At 43.6% G+C, this 21,003-nt stretch overlaps 1 protein-coding gene across 3 annotated transcripts in view; it reads left to right on the top strand.

Annotated features, from left to right (window-relative positions):
- tmem164 (transmembrane protein 164) overlaps positions 1-19,957 on the top strand; it is a 174,825-nt gene extending 154,868 nt beyond the window's left edge. Inside the window, exons 6-7 of one of the 3 annotated variants that reach the window (XR_015079893.1) lie at positions 15,375-15,869; positions 19,046-19,957. Coding sequence is in view for 2 of the 3 variants with exons in the window: in XM_086000160.1 (XP_085856286.1) it covers positions 15,375-15,581 (207 nt within the window). In the remaining variant the exon portion in view is untranslated. Of the gene's footprint in view, positions 1-15,374 lie in introns of all 3 variants that reach the window. The other 2 variants (XM_086000160.1, XM_086000147.1) reach the window with 2 other exon arrangements.
- The last annotated feature ends 1,046 nt before the right edge of the window (positions 19,958-21,003 follow it).

Here is a 21,003-nt window from a genome sequence, read left to right as displayed (position 1 = left end):
GACGGCGTTAAGTTCCGTCCAGAATTTAACATTCTGGCTCCGGGGCTGGAGTTTTCCTAAGACAGTCATGATCTGTTGTCTTTCCCCGGGAGTGAATGGTTTGTAACTGGCGGTGGGATTAGCCAATGTCCCGCCCCGACTCACAGGAGCCATCTCGACTATTTCAACATCCCCCTCGCCTGCAGGGGCTGTTGGTTCTGCACTGTAATATGGGGGAAAGGAGGTGATGTCTGGACAAGTCCCCATTCGCCCCCCCTCGTATGCCTTACACTCTAATTCCTTTATAATATTTGCTTGACATTTCGCCTTTGTCTCTAGTTCCGTAACCATCTGTACTTTGTCTTGTGCAACTTTCTTTATTACGTTTACTTGTTCAATGAGTCCTGCTAGTTGGTGTACTAATAACACTCCTGCATTCTTGGTTTTATCCTTTGTCTGTTTAGTCAACCAGCTTCTCTGGAGTTCTAAAGTCTGTGACACATCCCAACCGTCTTTCTGCATCTTCTTAATTAACGACTGTCGGTTTGTCATATAAGAATATGTGAGGGAGCCCGAAGGTCCCCTCTTAACTTCCTCACCTGACATCGCCGCTGCTTCACCGATCGTTCCTTCTTGTCTGGAGATCTGTTCCTTAGAGAGCCCCCCTATTCTTTCCTTCCGAGAATACCCGAGCTTCTTGTCGCACTCTGTGCCAGCGTTCTCAGAGGTCCGGGTTTGTCTTTCTCTCAAAACTGCCCGGACGTGTAACGCTTGCTTGTTGGACGGGGTTTCTACCCCTCCCCGGTGTCTGTTTACCTGATCAGGGTCCTACAACACCGACACTAATAATCTCCTAGTTCACTTAGCAACATGATATAATGCAGAAAAATGTTAACCGTACTCGACTAGTATCACGACTTTAGAACACTTTGGAGTCTCGGCACCTACTTCATGGTCCTGGCCTTCGCGTGGGGCATTTGCCCTCTTAACAACCGGCCTGAGGCTAGGTGTCTGAGACAAGTGTCCTCCTGGTCCGAGGTTTTTCTTAGTTACTATTACAGAAATACAAATACACAAATACAAATACACATACAAATCAAGTAGTGTCTCTTACCCACTCAGTCTGTGTCCCAGATTCGTTTTGGTGCTGCTTCGCTGTCCAGTCGCCTTGTCGAGTGTCTCTGATTTATGGGCGGTCAAAAATCTGACTACTCACCCTGGTCACTGACTTGAGCGACTGTTCAGCTCCGTGGCACCCTGTTCGCAGCGCTAATTTGTTGTAGGAAAAATGATTCCTCGGAAACTAGACTTTGAGTAAGAGAGACAACTTTATTAAATGACAGAGCTCTGGGAGAAGCGTCTGCAACCACGCGGTCTGCGAGAGCACCTTCTCCCCGATTGTAGTACGTGCCGAGCTTATATACAATTCCAAGAAGTTGGTTTTAGATCATTTACATTCATCCAATCAATTTGTTTATTAGCGTATATCGTTATTTTCCTCCAGTCAGGAGTTTACACACTCGTGTTGCCAATTCTGCCTCTTCAGTGATTGCGAAAGGTCTTCGTTTCATCTTGTTTCGTCCGCGTCTCCGGCGGAATGTGATTAGTTCGATAATGGGATACCAGTGAACCTTATTAGTTCTCAGTGATTGTGAAAGGTCTTCGTTTCGTCTTGTTTTGTCCGCGTCACCGGCGGAATGTGATTAGTTCGATAATAGGATACCAGTGAACCTTGTTAGTTCTTGGGACTGTGATAACAGGACACGAGATGAACTTTGTTCCAGCCATGTGTTGGCGTGGCATGTCTCATTGTGCAGTGATTCAATTAGTCCCAGTCAGCGAATTTGTTGTTTGTGTCTTTTCCAGCAAAATTTTATTCTAACAATGACTATCTCCAACAAGCGAGAGTCTAACCACCTCCCCATGACATTAAACGGCATTACCATTGCTGAATCCCCCACCATCAACATCCTGGGAGTCCCCATTGACCAGAAACTTAACTGGACCAGCCACATTAATACTGTAGCAACAACAGCAGGCCAGAGGCTGGGTATTCTGCGGCGAGTGACTCACCTCCTGACTCCCCAAAGCCTTTCCACCATCTGCAGGGCACAAGTCGGGAGTGTGATGGAATACTCTCCACTTGCCTGGATGATTGATTGCAGCTCCAACAACACACAAGAAGCTTGACATCATCCAGAACAAAGCAGCCCACTTGATTGGCACTCCCTCCACCACCGGCGTACCATGGCTGCAGTGTGTACCATCTACAAGATGCACTGCAGCAACTCGCCAAGGCTTCTTCGACAGCACCTCCCAAACATGCAACCTCTACCACCTAGAAGGACAATGGCAGCGGGTGCATGGGAACACCACCACTTCCAAGTTCCCCTTCGAGACACACACCATCCTGATTTGGAAATATATCATTGTTCCTACATTGTTGCTGGGTAAAAATCCTGGAACTCCCTCCCTAACAGCACTGTCAGAGTACCTTCACCACACGGACTGCAGCGGTTCAACATGGCAGCTCACCACCACCTTCTCGAGGGTAATTAGGGATGGGCAATAAATGCTGTCCTTGCCAGTGACGCCCACATTCCAGGAATGATTTTTTTTTAAATATGGGGCAAAGACGGGTATATGGGGTTAGGTCACAAATCAGCCATGATCTCATTGAATGGCAGAACAGGCTCGAGGGGTTAAATGGCCTACTCCTGTTCCTAGGTTCCTATCTGGGATCTATTTCCTCCCTACCTATCTAATATAAATAATTCTCCATCTACCTGAATGTTCCATGCAAGGTTTATTGCACCTGCTTTGTTTCATTGTAGTCCTTTTCTCCTGTACTAGTCCTTATTGTCCTGAAAATATTCCATTACTTATGAAAGAGGCATTCTTCTTTTCAACCACCACCTATTTAGATGCTCAGTTTTCTTGGTGAATGTTTCTCCTTTACCAAACACTGGAAGTAAACGATAGAATATTACTTTGTACCCCCTGTCTTTTGAGTTTTGAGGTGATCCTTGCATATGTGACTTTTTAGACCCCTAAATTATTTCTTTCAATGTTGTTTACCCTCTTCCTTGAATATTTAATATATTTAGCTCACACCATGATGAGCTAAATCATTTTGCTACTGTGAAGACTGTAGGATTTTCCAACCACTCATGTACATCATATAACTTTGATTCCAGTTAACACTCCAGATAATAGGTGAAAAATCAGTGATACTGTTGAATGAATCAAATACAATAAAATCAGAATTGTTTCCACCTGCAACCATTATACTACTTTTAATATTTTTTGCCCAGATTATGCAATGTACTGTATTTATATGGTAAATGGAATGCAGATTTTGGCTGCATGATGTCCATTAGTACAGCAATCTATAAAATCCCAGCAAGTTGCAAGTAATAACTGCCTGAAATATAGTGTGTTTCAGGCAATCTTCCAGTAAGAAAGAAACTGCATTTATATAGCATTTTATTACAACTGTCCAAAAGATCCCAAAGCACCTCACCTAGAATGAATGACTTCCAAATTACTGTGTTATGGATAAATATGGCAGCCATTTTCACACAGCAAGGACTCACAAACAGCAATGATATGAATGTCCAGTTAATGCTAGTGTTGTCTGAGGGAGGAATGATAGCCAGGTTGTAACTATTTTTCAGATAATGGCATGGAGTCTTTTAAAATTCACCAGAACAAGTCAGATGGGGTCTCTGTCTAGCATCTCATCTGAAGCATTTCTTCAGTTCTGCATTGAAGTGTCAGCCTAGATTTATGCGAACGTCCCAAAGTGGGCCTTAAAACACACAACCTTCTGACTCGGAAAAAGAATGCTACCAAGTGAGCCAAGCTTTAACTATTCCAATTAAAAGCAAATGTGAATTTAGCCAACAGAAAATCCTTGCACTGATATTTCACCCAGAGTTCCTGAGAAATAAATAAGGAGTTGTAGACAGCAGGTGGTTCACTAAACTGAAATGAATTTTGCTTGACAATCTGGAGAGATGCCCTGAAAGACCTTGGAGATTTGAAATTAAAATAGGGACTGGAATAAGAATGTCTTGGGGCAAAGATTGAGTTTATTGATTTAAGAGACTGCAAGATCACAAACTAGTTTGCGATGAAAGAAGCCTCCTAGCCCTTTGGATCTCGCCTATCCAGGTTATCACCCTAATTCCCATTAATGCATCTAGTTTTTTTCAGAATGAGTCTTGGCCTCAAGCATCCTTCTTAATAACTTGCTCCAGCTCTTGATTCCCCTCTGTGCAAAGGTTACGTGGCATGATGTCTATCTTAAATTTTCCCTTGTAATAATTATAAATGTGTTTTATGATTGTGTTGCATAGCTCACATAGGATATCTTCTCTATTGGTGTCAAATCAGCTCTGCCCTAGCAGTCCAGTATGAAGTCCACAGCCAGGGACTCCTTTGGAGTCTGTCTGGGTCCTGTACTGCCCCGGGGCCAGCACCAGTCTCTTCCGCTTCACCTTGGTTTTGGCTAGTTGCTGAATCTCTTTCTGGGTGATATCAGCTTCTAGGAGGTTCTTCAGTGCAGTGTTTTGCCCAGATGTCCTTGGCCTTCCATGTATTCTTTGCCATTTGGCTACCATTTTGTTGCTTGGCTTGGTAGTCTGGCACACGTGACCTAGCCAACTGAGATACATTTTGCTTTGCTCGAGTCTGATGAAAGGCCAGGAACAGCAAAATTGCATCACTAGGCTATACCGTTTATTTAGTAACATTTCAGCCACCCAGTCCACTGTGGCCTAAACGCATGATTGCCTCTGCTGGCAAGTACTGATTCTTTATCCATTATTTTGGTTGTGCGCGACACTTTGTTTACTTTGCTACTTTCTGGTTGATTTCAAAGCTGCTGTTGGCAGCAAAGTTTAAAAGCGTACAAGCTGTGCATGGTCCCTTGATGTCACGGACCTTTTCTGTCTATTCATGCAGTGCTACTTGTAAACATTCTGTCACAAAGTCAGCTTAGGACTACATCTACATTTGTAGTGTATGCACCCACTGATCTGTTGCTAAATACAGCAAATTAAGTATAGCATCTATATATAGTAAATATAGAGATATATATTTGTGTGTATGATGCATGTCTGAAAACCCTAATCAATGGTTTCATTCTGGAGCATCTCAATAAATGTGAATCTAGACTCATTTAACATAATGCATTCATTAATGCACCAGCTTTTAGCTATGATTCATCGTAAATTAGTAGCATTTTTTTAAAAAATTTTAAGGCCTCTAAATGCCAGCTGGAATAATAGCAGCAGAAATTAAGTACTAGCACCGAAACAGTCTAAAGAGCATGGAACTATTTCTAGCTGAGTAGATGCAAGGCCATATAGCGATGATACTCACCAACTTCATCTTAAGAGCCACAATTCCAACCAATGTTTTGCGCAAAGGCCACTTAATTCAATTCAATTCAATTTTATTTGCCATATGTAACCAGTACAAGTACAAGTACAATGGAATGCTTACTCCCTGTAGGGACACGTCAGCTATTTTTACAGCGTCGTGTTCAGAAAGTCAATTCTTTGGCATCCAGTGGCAGTGGGAGCACGATGCCCCTCAGCCGCTCCGTCCTCCTCGTCACCGCGGCCTCCTCCTCACTGTTGTAACGTATTGCAATACAGCATGGAGTGATGCAAGTCTGCAACTGCGATTCTCCAAAGGGAGCTCCTGGTTTCATGTGAGGATCAGGGGAGAGAAATTCTGTTGGTTAGTGCCTCCGGGGGGCGCTAGGAACTTGGTGCCCGAGTGCGGCGATTTTAGCGCCGCTCGCAAAATTCACCAGTCATTTTGCGGCGGTGCTAAACACTACCGCCACAATCTCCTGCGCCCGCAGATCGTGATGTCAGTCGAGTGTGCAACGCCCTGGTAGCGCCCCAGGCCAGATATTGCGCCCCCTGCCTTAGCACCTGCCACTAGGAACGACAGGTAGAGGGAAACATTTTCAAGTCGGGAAGGGGCTGTGGGAGTGCTATTTAAAGGAGGGGGTGCTTCCTGCCTTTTCTTGTCGGCAACATTTTTGGTACACGCAGGTTGAGAGAGACGTTTGGAAAGATTTAACGCTGTCCTAAGGAGTTTTGGCCCTCAGCACCACTTTTGAGGTTCCTAAGCGCCGAGCTCTTTCCCTGGGCCTATCCATTAGTGCTTCCAACACCATTGCTTTAGAGGTTGCTCCAGACCGAAATTCAAGGCTGCAGTGAGCAGGGTGTGGCTGGCCAGCAAGGTGGCCCCTCCTCTTTAAGAACTGGACGACGCCAGTCTGTCTGGCTTCCATGGTAACTGACATCGCCTGAGCTCCAGTAGCATTCTGAGGTAGCGCCTCGCTCCCCAACGTTTGCGCCTTGAGAGGTGTGTAGCGCCTGATTTAGCACTCCATTCACCTCCAGGGGCGATGGAGGCGAATTTTGCAGTCGGAGGCGATAATTCGCACCGGGCGCTAAACTTTGCGCCCAGCCAATATTCGCACCCCAAAATGGACGATACCCAATTTTTCCCCCCAGGTATTTCCACAGAGGAAGATGGGGAAAACCCTGCAAGACCAAGTTCCATTCTAGTTGGGCTCTTTCACTTGTGGGATGGAAGCTAGATTAACTCTGTTCCAATACAATTATCCAGTTGCCTTTGGCTGGAGAACAAGAACAAGAAAAGATGTACAGTGAACCCTAGGTTAGTCAACATCCCACAGTCAAATAGGATATGAATGGAGGGTCAGAGACAAATGGTAACAGGAAATATTCAAAAAGGGAGATAAAACAAATCCAGGAACTGTAGACCAGTTAGCAGAACAGCGGTGGTAGGAATGACATAGAAAAACATCTAGAAACCGAAAATATAATAAAGAACAGTCAGCACGGATTTCATAAGGGAAGGTCATGCTTGAGCAACCTTTATTGAATTCTTTGAAGAATCTGACCACGATCAGCCGCAGCACCAGCATCACCAGGCGCACCAACAACCCCACCAACCTTCTCTGCAATCACCTAATGCTACACAGGACAGAGGGCATCAGCACCTGACCATATTGCTGCCCGGGAAGCCAGGGATGGCCTCACCCTGGCCAGAATTGCTTCACTTGACGCTGTACACCCTGGCTGCCACGTGATGCACCAGGCTGGCACCACACCAACCCCATAAAGCATCCCTACAATGCCTAAGCCATTCCGTTCACACTCATCACCATTGCGGCGGGTACCATTATGTCTCACCATTCACTGCAACTCACTAAGCCACTTCCAAAGGTGCACACAAATCTATCCAAGAACGCAAAGTGTTGAAAATAAAGATTTCAATGTTTGACAGCACATTAACAGAAACTTCACATGAATATTGTCTAAAACACCCAAGTGCCTAACCTTGTGTGTTGTTAGTTGATATGATTGGACTAGGATGAGGGTAAGTGTGAGGGGTGGCTAGTGAGATGGGGAAGTGATAATGTAGATAGAGAGGGATGGGTGGAGGTGCAAGGTAAGTTGGTGTGAGTAAGGATGTGCAGGAGTAGGGTATGAAAGGCAGAATGATGGGGATGTGATGAGTGGCACAGCATAGTTATACAGCACAGAAAGAGGCCCTTCGGCCCATTGTGTCCGCACCGGCCATCAAGCCCTGTCTATTCTAATCCCATTTTCCAGCACTTGGTCCGTAGCCTTGTATGCTATGGTGTTTCAAGTGCTCATCTAAATGCTTCTTGAATGTTGTCAGGGTTCCTGCCTCTACCACCCTTTCAGGCAGTGAGTTCCAGATTCCAACCACCCTCTGGGTGAAAAAGTTTTTCCTCAAATCCCCTCTAAACCCCCTGCCCCTTACCTTGAAACTATACCCCCTGGTTATTGACCCCTCTACTAAGGGGAAAAGTTCCTTTCTATCCACCCTATTTATGCCCCTCATAATTTTGTACACCTCAATCAGGTCCCCCCTCAGCCTTCTCTGCTCTAAGGAAAACAACCTCAGCCTGTCCAGTCTCTCTTCATAGCTGAAATGCTCCAGCCTAGGTAACATCCTGGTGAATCTCCTCTGCACCCTCTCCAATGCAATCACATCCTTCCTATAGCGTGATGACCAGAACTGCACACAGTATTCCAGCTGTGGCCTAACTAGCGTTTTGTACAGCTCCATCATAACCTCCCTGCTCTTGCCTTCATTAGCCGAGGCATAAAATATAAGTATCCCATATGCCTTTTTAACCACCTTATCTACCTGTCCTGCTGCCTTCAGGGATCTGTGTACATGCACACCGAGGTCCCTCTGATTCCCTGTCCTTCCTAGGGTCCTACCATTCATTGTGTATTCCCTTGCCTTGTTAGTCCTCCCAAAATGCATCACCTCACACATTTCAGGGTTAAATTCCATTTGCCACTGTTCTGCCCATCTGAACAACCCGTCTATCGTCCTGTAGCCTGAGGCTTCCCTCCTCACTATTTACCACTCCACCAATTTTTGTGTCATCAGCGAACTTACTGATCATACCTCCTACATTCATATCTAAATAATTAATGTACACTACAAACAGCAAAGGACCCAGCACCGAACCCTGCGGTACACCACTGGACACAGGCTTCCAGTCACAAAAACAACCTTCGACCATTGCCCTCTGCCTCCTGCCACAAAGCCAATTTTGGAACCAATGTGCCAAATTGCTCTGGATTCCATGGGCTCTTACCTTCTTGACCAGTCTCCCATGAGGGACTTTGTCAAAAGCCTTACTGAAGTCCATGTAGACCACATCAACTCACCCACGCAACTAGTCACCCCCTCGAAAAATTCAATCAAATTGGTTAGACATGATCTCCCCCTGATAAAGCCATGCTGACTATCCTTGATTAATCCTTGCCTCTCCAAGTGGAGACTAATTCTGTCCCTCAGAATTTTTTCCAATAATTTCCCTACCACTGATGTTAGGCTCACTGGCCTGTAATTCCCTGGTTTATCCCTACTACCCTTCTTGAATAATGGTACTATGTTAGCTGTCCTCCAGTCCTCTGGCACTTCCCCTGTGGCCAGAGAGGATCTGAAAATTTGTGTCAGAGCCCCTACAATCTCCTCCCTTGCCTCACACAGCAGCCTGGGATACATCTCGTCTGGGCCTGGGGATTTATCCAATTTTAAGCCCGCTAAAACCGCTAGTACCTCCTCCCTCTCTATACTAACTTGTTCAAGTATATCACAACCCCCCCTGCCTGATTTCTATGTCTACATCGTCCTTCTCCATAGTGAACACAGATGCAAAATCTTCATTTAAAACCTCACCCTCATCTTCCGGCTCTACACACAGATTGCCATGTTGGTCCCTAATGAGCCCTACTCTTTCCCTGGTTATCCTCTTGCTCTTAATATACTTATAAAACACCTTGGGATTTTCCTTTATTTTGCCCAACAGTGTTTTTTCATGCCCCCTCTTCGCTCTCCTAATTTCTTGTTTAAGTACCCCCCTGCACTTTCTATACCCCTCTACGGCTTCCACTGTTTTTAGTCCTTTCTACCTGCCAAAAGCCTCCCTTTTTTTCCTAATCCATTCTTGTATATCCCTTGACATCCAGGGTTCCCTGGGCTTGTTGATCCTACCCTTGACCTTTACAGGAACATGTGGGCGTTGTACTCTTTCCTTTCTGAAAGACTCCCACTGCTTTGATGTGGATTTTCCTACAAGTAGCTGATCCCAGTCCACTTTGGCCAGATTCTGCCTTATCGTATTAAAATCGGGCTTTCCCCCCCAATTTAGAACCTTTATTTCCGGTCCATCTTCGACCTTTTCCATGACTACCTTAAATCTCACCGAATTATGGTCACTGTCACCAAAATGTTATCCTACTGACACTTCTACCACTTGTCCCTAGAATTAGGTCCAGTACCGCCCCCTCTCTTGTAGGACTTTCTACATGCTGGCTCAAAAAGCTCTCCTGGATGCACTTCAAGAATTCCGCACCCTCTAAGCTTTTCACACTCTGACTATCCCAGTTAATATTGGGGATGTTGAAATCTCCTACACTCCTATTATTTCTACACTTCTGAGATTTGCCTACATGTCTGTTCCTCTATCTCCCCCTGACTGTTTGGGGGCCTATAGTACACTCCCAGCAAAGGGCTTGCCCCCTTTTTGCTTTTACGTTCTACCCATATGGCCTCATTAGCGGAACCTGCTAAGATATCATCCCTGCTTACAGCAATAATTGACTCCTTGATTAATATTGCAACACCCCCTCCTCTTTTACACCCCCCTCTGTCTCGCCTGAAGATTCTACACCCCGGAATATTGAGCTGCCTGTCCTTCAACCATGTCTATGTAATAGCAACAATATCATACTCCCATGTGTTCATCAACACCTTCAATTCATCTGCCTTACTTGCAAGACTCCTTGCATTAAAATAAATGCCGTCCATCCTTGCCATAATCCCTTGTGCTGTTACATATTTGCTCTACCTTCCAGGCTGACTTGTTTTTTCCTCTATATTTGGCCGTGCATCACCCCCTACTATAGCTCATCTCCGTATCCCATCCCCCTGCCAAGTTAGTTTAAACCCCCCCCCCCCCCCCAACAATACTAGGAAACCTCCCCGCAAGGATGTTGGTCCCGTTATGGTTCAGGTGCAACCTGTCCAACTTGTACAGGTCCCACCTTCCCCAGATGCAGACCCAGTGATCCAGGAAACTAAAGCCCTCCCTCCTGCAGCAACTCTTTAGCCACGCATTAATTTGCTCTATCGTCCTATTCCTATACTCACTAGCACGTAGCACCGGGAGTAATCCAGAGATTACAACCTTTGAGGTCCTGCTTTTTAATCTGCTACCTAACTCCCTAAATTATTGATGCAGGACCTCATCCCTCTTTCTACCCATGTCGTTGTTACCAATGTGAACCACGACCTCTGACTGTTCGCCCTCCCCCTTCAGAATGCCCTGCAGCCGTTCAGTGACATCCTTGACCCTGGCACCAGGGTGGCAATATACCATCCTGGAGTCACGTCTGCGGCCACAGAAACGTCTATCTGTTCCCCTTACGATAGAATCCCCTATCACTATTGCTCTCCCACTCTCCCCACCCCTTCCTGTGCAGCTGAGCCACTCGTAGTGCCACGGACTTGGCTCTTGCTGCATTCCCTTGAGCAACCATCTCCCCCACCAGTATCCAGAACGGAAAATCTGTTGGAGAGGGAGATGAACCCAGAGGACTCCTGCACTACCTTCCTAGTTCTTTTACTTTGTCTGGCGGTCTCCCATTCCATGTCTGCCTGTGCACTCTTTATTTGAGGTGTGACCAGCTCGTTAAGCGTGCTATCCACGAAGATCTCAGCTTCGCAGATGCTCCACAGTGACTCCAGCTGCAGCTCCAGCTCCGAAACGTGGATTTCGAGTAGCTGCAGCTGGAGATACTTCTTGCACATGTGTTCACCCTGGACACTGAAAGTGTCCCTGACTTCCCACATAGCACAGGAGGAGCACTTCACGCAGCCGAGCTGCCCTGCCATGTCCTACCCTTAATTTACTCCCTTTACTTCCTTTAAATTAAAGAATATTAAATGCACTAGGGACCTTACTTCCTTTTAAACACTACTTACTCTAAACTAGAGACCTTACTTTTACTTCAACGACTGAACTGTAGAAATACTCACCAGGTCCTACTTACCAGGTCCTACTTACCAATCAGCTCCTTCCCTGGTTGTGACGTCACTTTAGCGGTTTCGCAGTTGTTGTTGTTTAACTGCTGCCACTCTTGGACTCTTTCCTTGGTGTAAAGTAAGAACCAATTCCCAACTCGCAGCACTCTGTTTAAACTGCACTGAGGGCTCCACCCAGGGCCATTGCTGCTGCCGGTGAGTCTGGGCTTCGCTCGCTCTCCTGCTGCTTAAATCCTCGGTTTGCTCGCTCAGGCTCCACCCAGGGCCGCTGCTGCTGCCGGTGACGTCCTTGTGGTTTTTCTCTCTTTCCCGTTCTCTGCGCTCAGTCTCCACCCAAGGCCGCTCTCGCTGCCTCTGGAGCCGGTGAGCAGTAACGTTTCATGATCTACTGAGATTATTGAAAGGTTGGCGCCACTACAGCCTGGTCCTCCTGACAACATCCCTGCTTGTGCCCTCCTGTGCAATGTGCAACCAGGCTGCATTGGTCTCCCAGGGAGGTCTCTTCTGCCCATTGGAAGGGAAGAGGACCTCCTTGTGTGCTGTGACTCCCTCCATAAGCATATGGAGGGAGTCATGGGAGAGCCTCGGTGCAGTGTTTGCAGCACCTCAATGTTGTAGAACACTGACAGCACAAATGCCAAAGTAAATTTGTGCGTGGCCCCTTTAAGGAAACCGGCTGATGACGTGTCATCAAATGACATCATCAGACTCACTTCCTTCAATTGGCTGGGAAATGCACTGGGCGGACTTAACGAGCCCAGTCAGGGGAAAGTCATGTTGGACGCTGGGCTGGAGCCAGCGGCGAGGCCGCGACCCGCCACCGATGTCATCCGCCACGGACCTGCCGAGGTAGGGAAAATTGCGGCCTCTGTCTTTCCATCACAAAGACCTCCAACTCCGTATATTGGCCGCCTCTACCCCTGCATCAGCCCATTTGACACTGAAACCCTCATCCATGCCTTTGTCTTCCAGAATCAACTATTCCAATTTTCTCTTGGCCAGCCTTCCTTCCTCCACACTCTAAACTTCAGCTCATCAAAACTCTGCCACCTATATCCAATTCCACACCAGGTCTCATTAACCTATCGCCCTTTTCGTTACTGACTGACATTGGTTCCGGGACCCCGGGCCCCAATGCTTCCGATTTAAAATCCTCATGCTTTTCTTTTAAATCCCTTCATGACCTCACCCCTCTTTATCTCTGTAGTCTGCTGCAACCCTGCCTCCATTCCTCTGAATCTAGCCTTTTGTGCATGCCTTTATCCTTTGCCCTACCATTGGCAGCCAAATCTTCAGCCATCTAGGCACCAGGCTCTGGAACTCCCTTCGGCTCTCCACCTTGCTCTCCTCCTTGAAACCCACCTAATTGACCAACCTTTTAGTCACTTCACTTGTCCTAATATCATCATCTTTTGCTCGCTGTCCATTTTTTTTTCTGATTAGACTTCTGTGAAGCACTTTGGGACCTTTTACTAGATTAAAGGCGCTATATAAATGTAAATGGTTCTTGTAGTGTCAGTGCTATGGTGTAAGGAAAATTAAGTGTGCATTTCTGCAGTGGCTATTTTTCATTGTATGATATAATTTTATTCAAATTCACTGCCATTGATTGGATATTCCTGAATTGTAGTTCCTGTTGGCATCGAGAGTAAGCATAGCCATCTGCACAGAATAGAACATTTGAATGGTTGGGATTCTGTTTTAGTCGGGACAGCAACCATATCTATTCTTTTTTCTTAAAAATAAATTATTTGTAAACTTGCTTTGAGTAGGCCTTAATATAACAGAAAGACTTGCATTTATATAGCGCCTTTCATGACCTCAGGATGTCCCAAAGCACTTTACAGCCACTGACGTACTTTTGAAGTGTAGTCAATGTTGCAATATAGTAAATGTGGCCTCCAATATGCGCACAGCAAGGTCCTACAAACAGCAATGAAATGAATGACCAGATAATCTGTTTTGGATGGTGTTGGTTGAGGGAGGAATGTTGGCCAGGACACCAGGAGAACTCCCCAGCTCTTCTTGGAAAAGTGCCGTGATGCCGTAAGATCTTTAAGTCCACCTGAGAGGGCAACTGGAGTGTTGGTTTAACAACTTATCCGAAAGACGCCACCTCCGACAGTGCAGCCCCCCTCAGTACTGCACTGGAGTGTCAGCCTAGATTCTATGTTTAGGTCCCTGGAGTTGGACTTTAACCCACAAGTGAGAGTGCTACCACTGAGATAAGGCTGACACTTAATAACCCTCCGTGTCTTAGTCTGGAAAATTGGGTGATGAAAACCATTAACGTGCTGTTGATTTACAGAAATAGCAAAGAGCATTTCATAAAGAAAGACTGCATTTTATACAGCACCGTTCATGACCTCAGGGCATCCCAAAGCACTTTACAGCCACATAAGTACTTTTGAAGTGTAGTCACTTGTAATGTAGGAAACGCAGCAGCCAATTTGCGCACAGCAAGCTCCCACAAACAGCAATGTGATAATGACCAGATAATCTGCTTGTGATGTTGGTTGAGGGATAAATATTGGCCAGGACACCAGGGATAACTCCCCTGCTCCTCTTCAAAATAAGGCCATGGAACCTTTTAGTCCATCTAAGAGAGCATCTAAGTTTAACGTCACATCTGAAAGACGGCACCTCCGACAGTGCAGCTCTCTCTCGGTACTGCACTGGAGTGTCAGCCTAGATTATGTTCTCAAGTCTCCGGAGTGGGGCTTGAACCCACAACCTTCTGACTCGGATGCGAAAGTGCTACCCACTGGCTGACACTAAAGAGGAAGGGGGAAAAATCCACCTGGGTACTGATGCACCTGCAGCTTGTCAGAAGATTTCCTGAATTAAGATGTTCTAGCTCCCAGATCAATCTGAAGTGCCTGAACCTTTTGAAGTCAATCAAGCCAATCGAGAACAGGACATTTCCTCCCTGTAACTGGGATCATTAGAGTGACTGAGGGGACAACATTGACATTACTGTAGTATTGGTAATACTGATGTTTGTGCTGCCAGCTGAAAAAAATGATGCAACAGATTTTCTCTCTGCACTCATCACAACAGGGGGTTCTCCTTCTAGAATAGGATCTCTCCCTCTCAACACAGGGTCTCTTTCTCTTCCCTTCCTCCAACACGGGCTCTCTCTCCTGCCCACCGCCCTGTCAACAATGTCTATCTCACTCTAGCTCGTTTTCTGACCCACTCAACAAAGTCTCTCCCTTCCTTTTCAACAGGGGGGTCTCTTCCTGCCCCATAGAATAATGAATTACACACTTAACTCTAGTCCATAGACCACAATATATCAAACCAAGGACAGCATATCCTAGCTGTAAAATAAAAAAATCGCAAGTTGACAGGAGAATAAAGTAGAAGGCTGTAAAAGATTTTTTCTTTTTAAATCATTCATATGTTGCATATTCCAGACTTAGAGGAAGAATTATTTAAACAGAAGCTACACTCCCTAGACTTGCTGCTCCTCTAAGTGCCCCAGTCAAAACTGATGACCATGAACAAATCCTTCAAGCAGAAAACTGCTATTGTATAAATTATTATTGCACGTGATACTGTTAAGAATAACTCAGCTTAAGGATGTAAGACAGGAATCTTTTCTCCTCCCTCCCCCACACAATAATGTTTCACTAAAATGTTTTTCTCTGTCTCTCGCTTACAGCCCACGACATGATCCACAGTCCCTCGTGGGTATTTTCTCTGCAAACGTAGTTTTGACCATTTGTTTTATTTTTAAGGTCACGGAAGTTAACCTGAACAACATGCTTTGTCCTGCGATATCGGACCCTTTCTACAGCTCCTGGTATCGGATCTGGGCGTCAGGACATCAAACATTGATGACGGTGACACACGGGAAGCTGGTCACTCTCCTGTTCTATGCCGCTACTCCTGCTCGCAAGTACCTGGTGGATATGGTCAAGCTGCCACTGAAGAAATTTGTTTGAAATGTTGCAGCCGATCAAAGTAAATTGTTTAGATGAATTTTTATCAACCGAGATAACCTTCCTTGATGGCAGAAGAGTTAGAAGGGCAGATTTAGAAAAAAAAAACAATTGATTGGCTGCAGCCAGTGGCAAAATGGTGGCCTTAAGGGATCTTTATCTGAAATGGATTTGTACTTTTTTTCCAATACATAGTGAAACTGTACTTTACATTGAGATTTAAAGTTTCAGATCAAATGAACAGGCTCACAAAGGATAATTATCATCATACAAAGTGAGCTGCAGTGAAAGGTACAGGAAAGAGTTGGGGCAGCTTCTTCGCTCTCTTCCCACTTCCCATGTATTGTCTCAGTTAAGTGTGCTGTTATCTAGTACGTTCCCACCCAAATACTTCTGAGCATTCATTTGAAATAAGGTGATAAATTAGATGGATCATGTACCTCCATCCAATATTGGGTTCAAAAAAACAAATGGAAATTAATCCTATTTATACATTTTTTTCTCTCACCCAGTTGAATGGACGAAGCTAGTTTATTTAAGTAGTATATCAAAATGCTACAGAAATGTTGCAAGATCACAGGGTCTGAATGTGCAAGAATGTTGTATTTGAAGTCAACCTGCATTAAAACTCTGCTTGTCCCATCATTGAGGTTTACTGTTTTTAGGGGTGTGATGTGTCGACCATATCCTAGTCGGGAGGCTGGACAAACAACTTGCTCCCAGGCCTCAACCAGCAGTGCTCTTGACTTAGCTACTGTTTGGGATGGCTTTTCCTTCCTGTAGAGAATTGTTTGGTTCACTTGGCATTTCCTCCTAGGTGGCAGGGCTAAGACCAAAACCTTGGTTTAAAGAACTTGCATCATGGGTACATACTGCCCATTTGAAGCCCCAATTTACTGGCCCTTGTCACTCAGTTTTTAATTCTCTTAAGTTATATTTATACAATTCCAAAGGTTTTGAGGGACAACAAAGGCATTGTCTCCTATTGCCACATTACTTCTATTTCCCAGACTGTTCATTTTAAGTGTATGCTGCAAGCCGGGTTTAGATATTTTCCAGTAGGAATACGGCCATATATGAAAAACAGAGGTGTTTACAATGATTTTCATATATATATGTGTGTGTGTGTGTATAGAGATATATATAATAATTAGATGCAGTGGAGCAATTCAAAGATCAAAACTTGTAATTATTAGTACAATTAATTCCCTATTGTAAAAGGTGAAATGTGACTAGTTCAGTAAATCTTGGCTTAAAAAATTCTAATAATTACTTGTGCTTTAATGTGTTGTTTATATAATAAAAGATTTGAAGTACTTTCTAATGTGGCATGTACCTAGTTGGCCAGTAACACTATCCTGGTTCTAGAAGTAAATGTTGGCTTAGTGTGTATAAAATTTAGGCAACCTTATTCCAAAAACACACAATACAAGGAAGTCAAAAATCTTAATGCTATTTCCTACCCTATTAAATATCCTGAAAAATTGTTTTTCCCTATTAATAAGTCTAAAAAAAACTATCTTATACATAACTTAAAGGTATTTAATGTTGTACTGATATATAGAAGGTTCACCTTGACTATGGGGAGGTTTGTTTTTCTCCTCAGAATTACTATTTTATATTCCTTTGATACAAGCAGAAGACTGTGAAAAAATTAGATTGCGTAATAATCAGTATTTGACTGACTTCTTGGGTCAGTTCCATTCGTTGTCCCATATCTACCAACTATCATTTCCCCTTAGTCCGTCATCCTCCATTCCACTTGTTGCAAATCATTTCCACTCTCCATTGCACGTCTTTCACGTAGACTTCTTTTAAGGGTCTATCATTTTGTCCTTGTGGAAATCCCATTTCCCTGATCTTGTCACTTCCCAAACTGGGCAAGTGCAATTGTACAAGAACAAACTTCACTTCCAATGTGAAAGCAAGAATTATCCAATGCGCATTAGAGAGGTTCAGTGTTGGAAATAGTTTGGCGGTAGATGGGTTTGAGTTAACCTGTACCTCTCTTCAATCTCATCTGTGCATCATGATTCCTAATGAGAGCAATTTAGAACTTCTTGTCATTTAGGCAAAAGTTAACATAAATGTGTTTCAATATTCAAAAAATGGATACAGTTGGAAGTCAATTTTTGGGAGGTACACAAATATTTTTGTACTGTTGTAATTATCAATATCATTGGTATTTACTTTGTATTGTTCTGTTGTAACCTTTTTGTCTTTTGGGCATAGAAATTGGATTTAAAATGTTTAAAACAAGTCTATACAAATTAAGTCTTTTTATGTAGTGTATTAATAGTTCCTGCCCTTCCCTCTATTCAACCCTGGCCATTCCAGTCCATGAATATTTCTATGCTTCTCGGGTAATGCAGTGGAAAGCACACTGCAATGTGGGATCATGTCTTTCCTCTTCTTTCCAGGTAGGTTTTCCCTCCCAACAAGCACCTCGCTCAAATTACTGAAAAAACAGCTCAACTGAAACCTATTGTGCTAGCTCAGTCCTCTATTGAGAACGTTTAATGCTCTAACGCTGTAGCTGCCCATCAGTATAACATTTCTCTCTTTTAAAAAAAATAATTACATTAAACTTCCCCCAATTGCTTAGTGGATGAATGCACTATTTGGTGTCCTACAGACCAAAAGATCCCAGGTCTGACACCTGGTCTGTGCTGTGTTAGCTGATTTCAACCAAAGTAACCGGGGCATACTACAGCTGGGACCCCTCCCCTCCCCTTCCCTCTGTACTAGGAAGAGAGGAAAAAAAGTTGATTGCCAATTACCACTATTCATTGATCTTGCTAGAAAGTGTAGACACATAGATATCAGATGAGGGCAAGTTTGGTCTAGGCAGTGATGCCCTCTATAGTTAAAATAGCTTGGTCATACTCACTGGGCTGATATTTCCTAAGAGGAGGAGGCCACCCAACCTATTAATTGGGGAATGGTGTTTGCACCAGTCAGATTTAAGAAGGGGAGGGTGGAAACAAAATGAAACAACTTTAAGTCCTGGCATTACTCTACCTTTGCTATTCACTAACGTCACAACATTGAGAAAATTATGGGATTAGGGTACAAAAATATTACACTCCAGAATCATCATATTATTTCATTTATTAAGCAGTTTACCAGTACAAACATAAATTCAGGTTTGAATAGATTCAATTGAGTATTAAGAATACAATGACTATTTAAAACTATTAGTTGCAAAGTAAGGCTCAGTTAGAACTTGACCAGCCATATCCGGTGCCATAACGGGAAGGGCTTTTGTATATGTAATAGGTTGGTCGAAGAGTCAGAAGTCATAAAGGGAATGTCTTTATTGTAATGCCCAAGAATTTATGGGTGCAACAGATTAGAAGAGGGAAGTAGATCACATTTTGGAAATTATTTTTGAATGGACACGTGCCTTTGGGGTACATTTTGTAAAATGAGTTCTTTTACCTTCCATTTAAACATGGCATCTGAAGAAAAGGGAATCTGAAGACATTCCAAATGCACAACATCTCTACCTATTAGGGGTGCAACAAAGCTGGAACTTATGGAAAACAGGCCTTATTACTGAGGGCTACTGAAGCCACAAAGCAATGAACAGCAGCGATGAGGTGGTGACAAAAAATGAGAAAACTGCAAGCTGTACAAACTAAGCTTTGACGCTGAATTTTCCCAAGTTTTGATAAGAGTTTTTGTAGAAATTGTCCAATATCTTCAAGATCATGTGGCCTTCTTAAATGTATCTGCAAGCCTTTCAGCGGTATTGATATTCCAACTCAGGGAGCTGAAGAACTGCCTGGAGTCACCTGGTCAGTTTTACTGAAAATGAGACGAATGTAAAGATGCTCTTTGTTCCATTGATATTTATTCTCTGGTCACTCCATTTTGCTGCTTTTTAGCTGGGTAATTGCAAGGGGCCAGGTAACTTGTACTGTGCTGTATATTTTAATATTTCAAATGGAAATATTTGTATCAGTTCTCTTGAGTGACTGCTGTTCTTTCATTCATGACTTGAAGACTTTTGTAACTTTGCTCAGCAAGTTTGGGTGTCTCAGCTGAATGTTTTGGGTACATCAGGTATCCGATTCCTCTAATGGGATATAAGGACTTCCAAACTTAAGTTTTCAAAACGGCAAAATAATAAAACAGATTCCCAGTAGTTCTGGTGAATGCCACATATTTTAAGTGAGGTGTGCCACTTGCGTAGTTTTTTTAAAATTATCGCTTCAAGCTGCTTTTTAAAAATTATAATCTGTTCTGTCTGTGTAATAAAATTACAAAGTTACTATCGGAAGCATATTTTATCACAAACTGCACATTTCTGGTTTGCTTTGTTTATATGATGTTTATAGAAAATTGTTTAATAAAAGGATAAAGTGTGTACACTTCATACCAAAGTACAGTATGTTCAATTATTAGTTGCGTCATCAAACATCCAGCAAATATTCTTCAGCCCGAGTGGCAAATGGTACAGATTCTTGCAGTTATTTTCAATATTGTTCAACATTTTCCAGTCTTTTGTGGAACTCCTGCACATGGACACTTTTCTGTCCTAACTGCTGTAAAAACAGCTACTTAAGAAAAATAGCACAATTGCAAAAAAAAAAAAAAAAAAATGTTTTTGAAACTTAAGACATTTTCAATTAGACTGAACCAAAATGTCATTATATATTTTTGATGGGACTGTCTTTTGGTGAAGCCCCTGAGGCTCCATAAAGTCAAGGAGGGGGTGGGGAACCTGGTTTATTTTACAGAAGGGTTTTTACCGTCTCTGCATAGCACTTCAATGAAATACATTATTCCAACTTCATAGAGCTTTGTGACTCCTTGAGAAAATATAAATGAAAAAGTGCCCAACACCGTGCAAGAAAAAAAGTGAAAATTATTTTTAATTGCGCAATTTCCACATGTGAAAATACCATGAGTGCTTTATGGCTAAGCGATGATGTAAATCATTCTGACCAAAAGTAATTGTTTCATCTATAGTGGTTCGTTAATGATTCAAAATCCATAAAAATACATCGACGTTGTCTCCCTCTTTTTAGTCTCCTCAAGATATGAAAACAATAGAGACACATCTCCTGCATTAACCTCAACATAAGATTGACCTGCAAAACATCATTGTTTAATTCTTGCATGACTACTCGCTTTAACAGAATATTCTGATTAGGCTTGTATCTCGGATGGCTTCAGAGCTGAGTGCAGGAGGCCGCGTATAAATGTACAATCTGTAGCTCTTGGCTATAGAATTGTACCTCAAGATCTACAAAGGATCGTGGCCCTGCCCCCCCTCATAAATCTGACAAGTCTTTAACGTGTGTATATATAGCGGTCATTCTAACCCACCACTTTAAAATGATCCCCTACGATGTCAAATACATAGATGGAATGGCTTCTTTCTGAGAGAGCCATTGGTTTGTTTCAACTACTCATC

Source organism: Somniosus microcephalus, chromosome 1, assembly GCF_052327205.1.
Source record: "Somniosus microcephalus isolate GS21.2 chromosome 1, FLI_Smic_1.0, whole genome shotgun sequence".
In the NCBI taxonomy this organism is placed as follows: Eukaryota; Metazoa; Chordata; class Chondrichthyes; order Squaliformes; family Somniosidae; genus Somniosus; species Somniosus microcephalus.
This window is presented reverse-complemented; position numbering and strand designations above follow the sequence as displayed.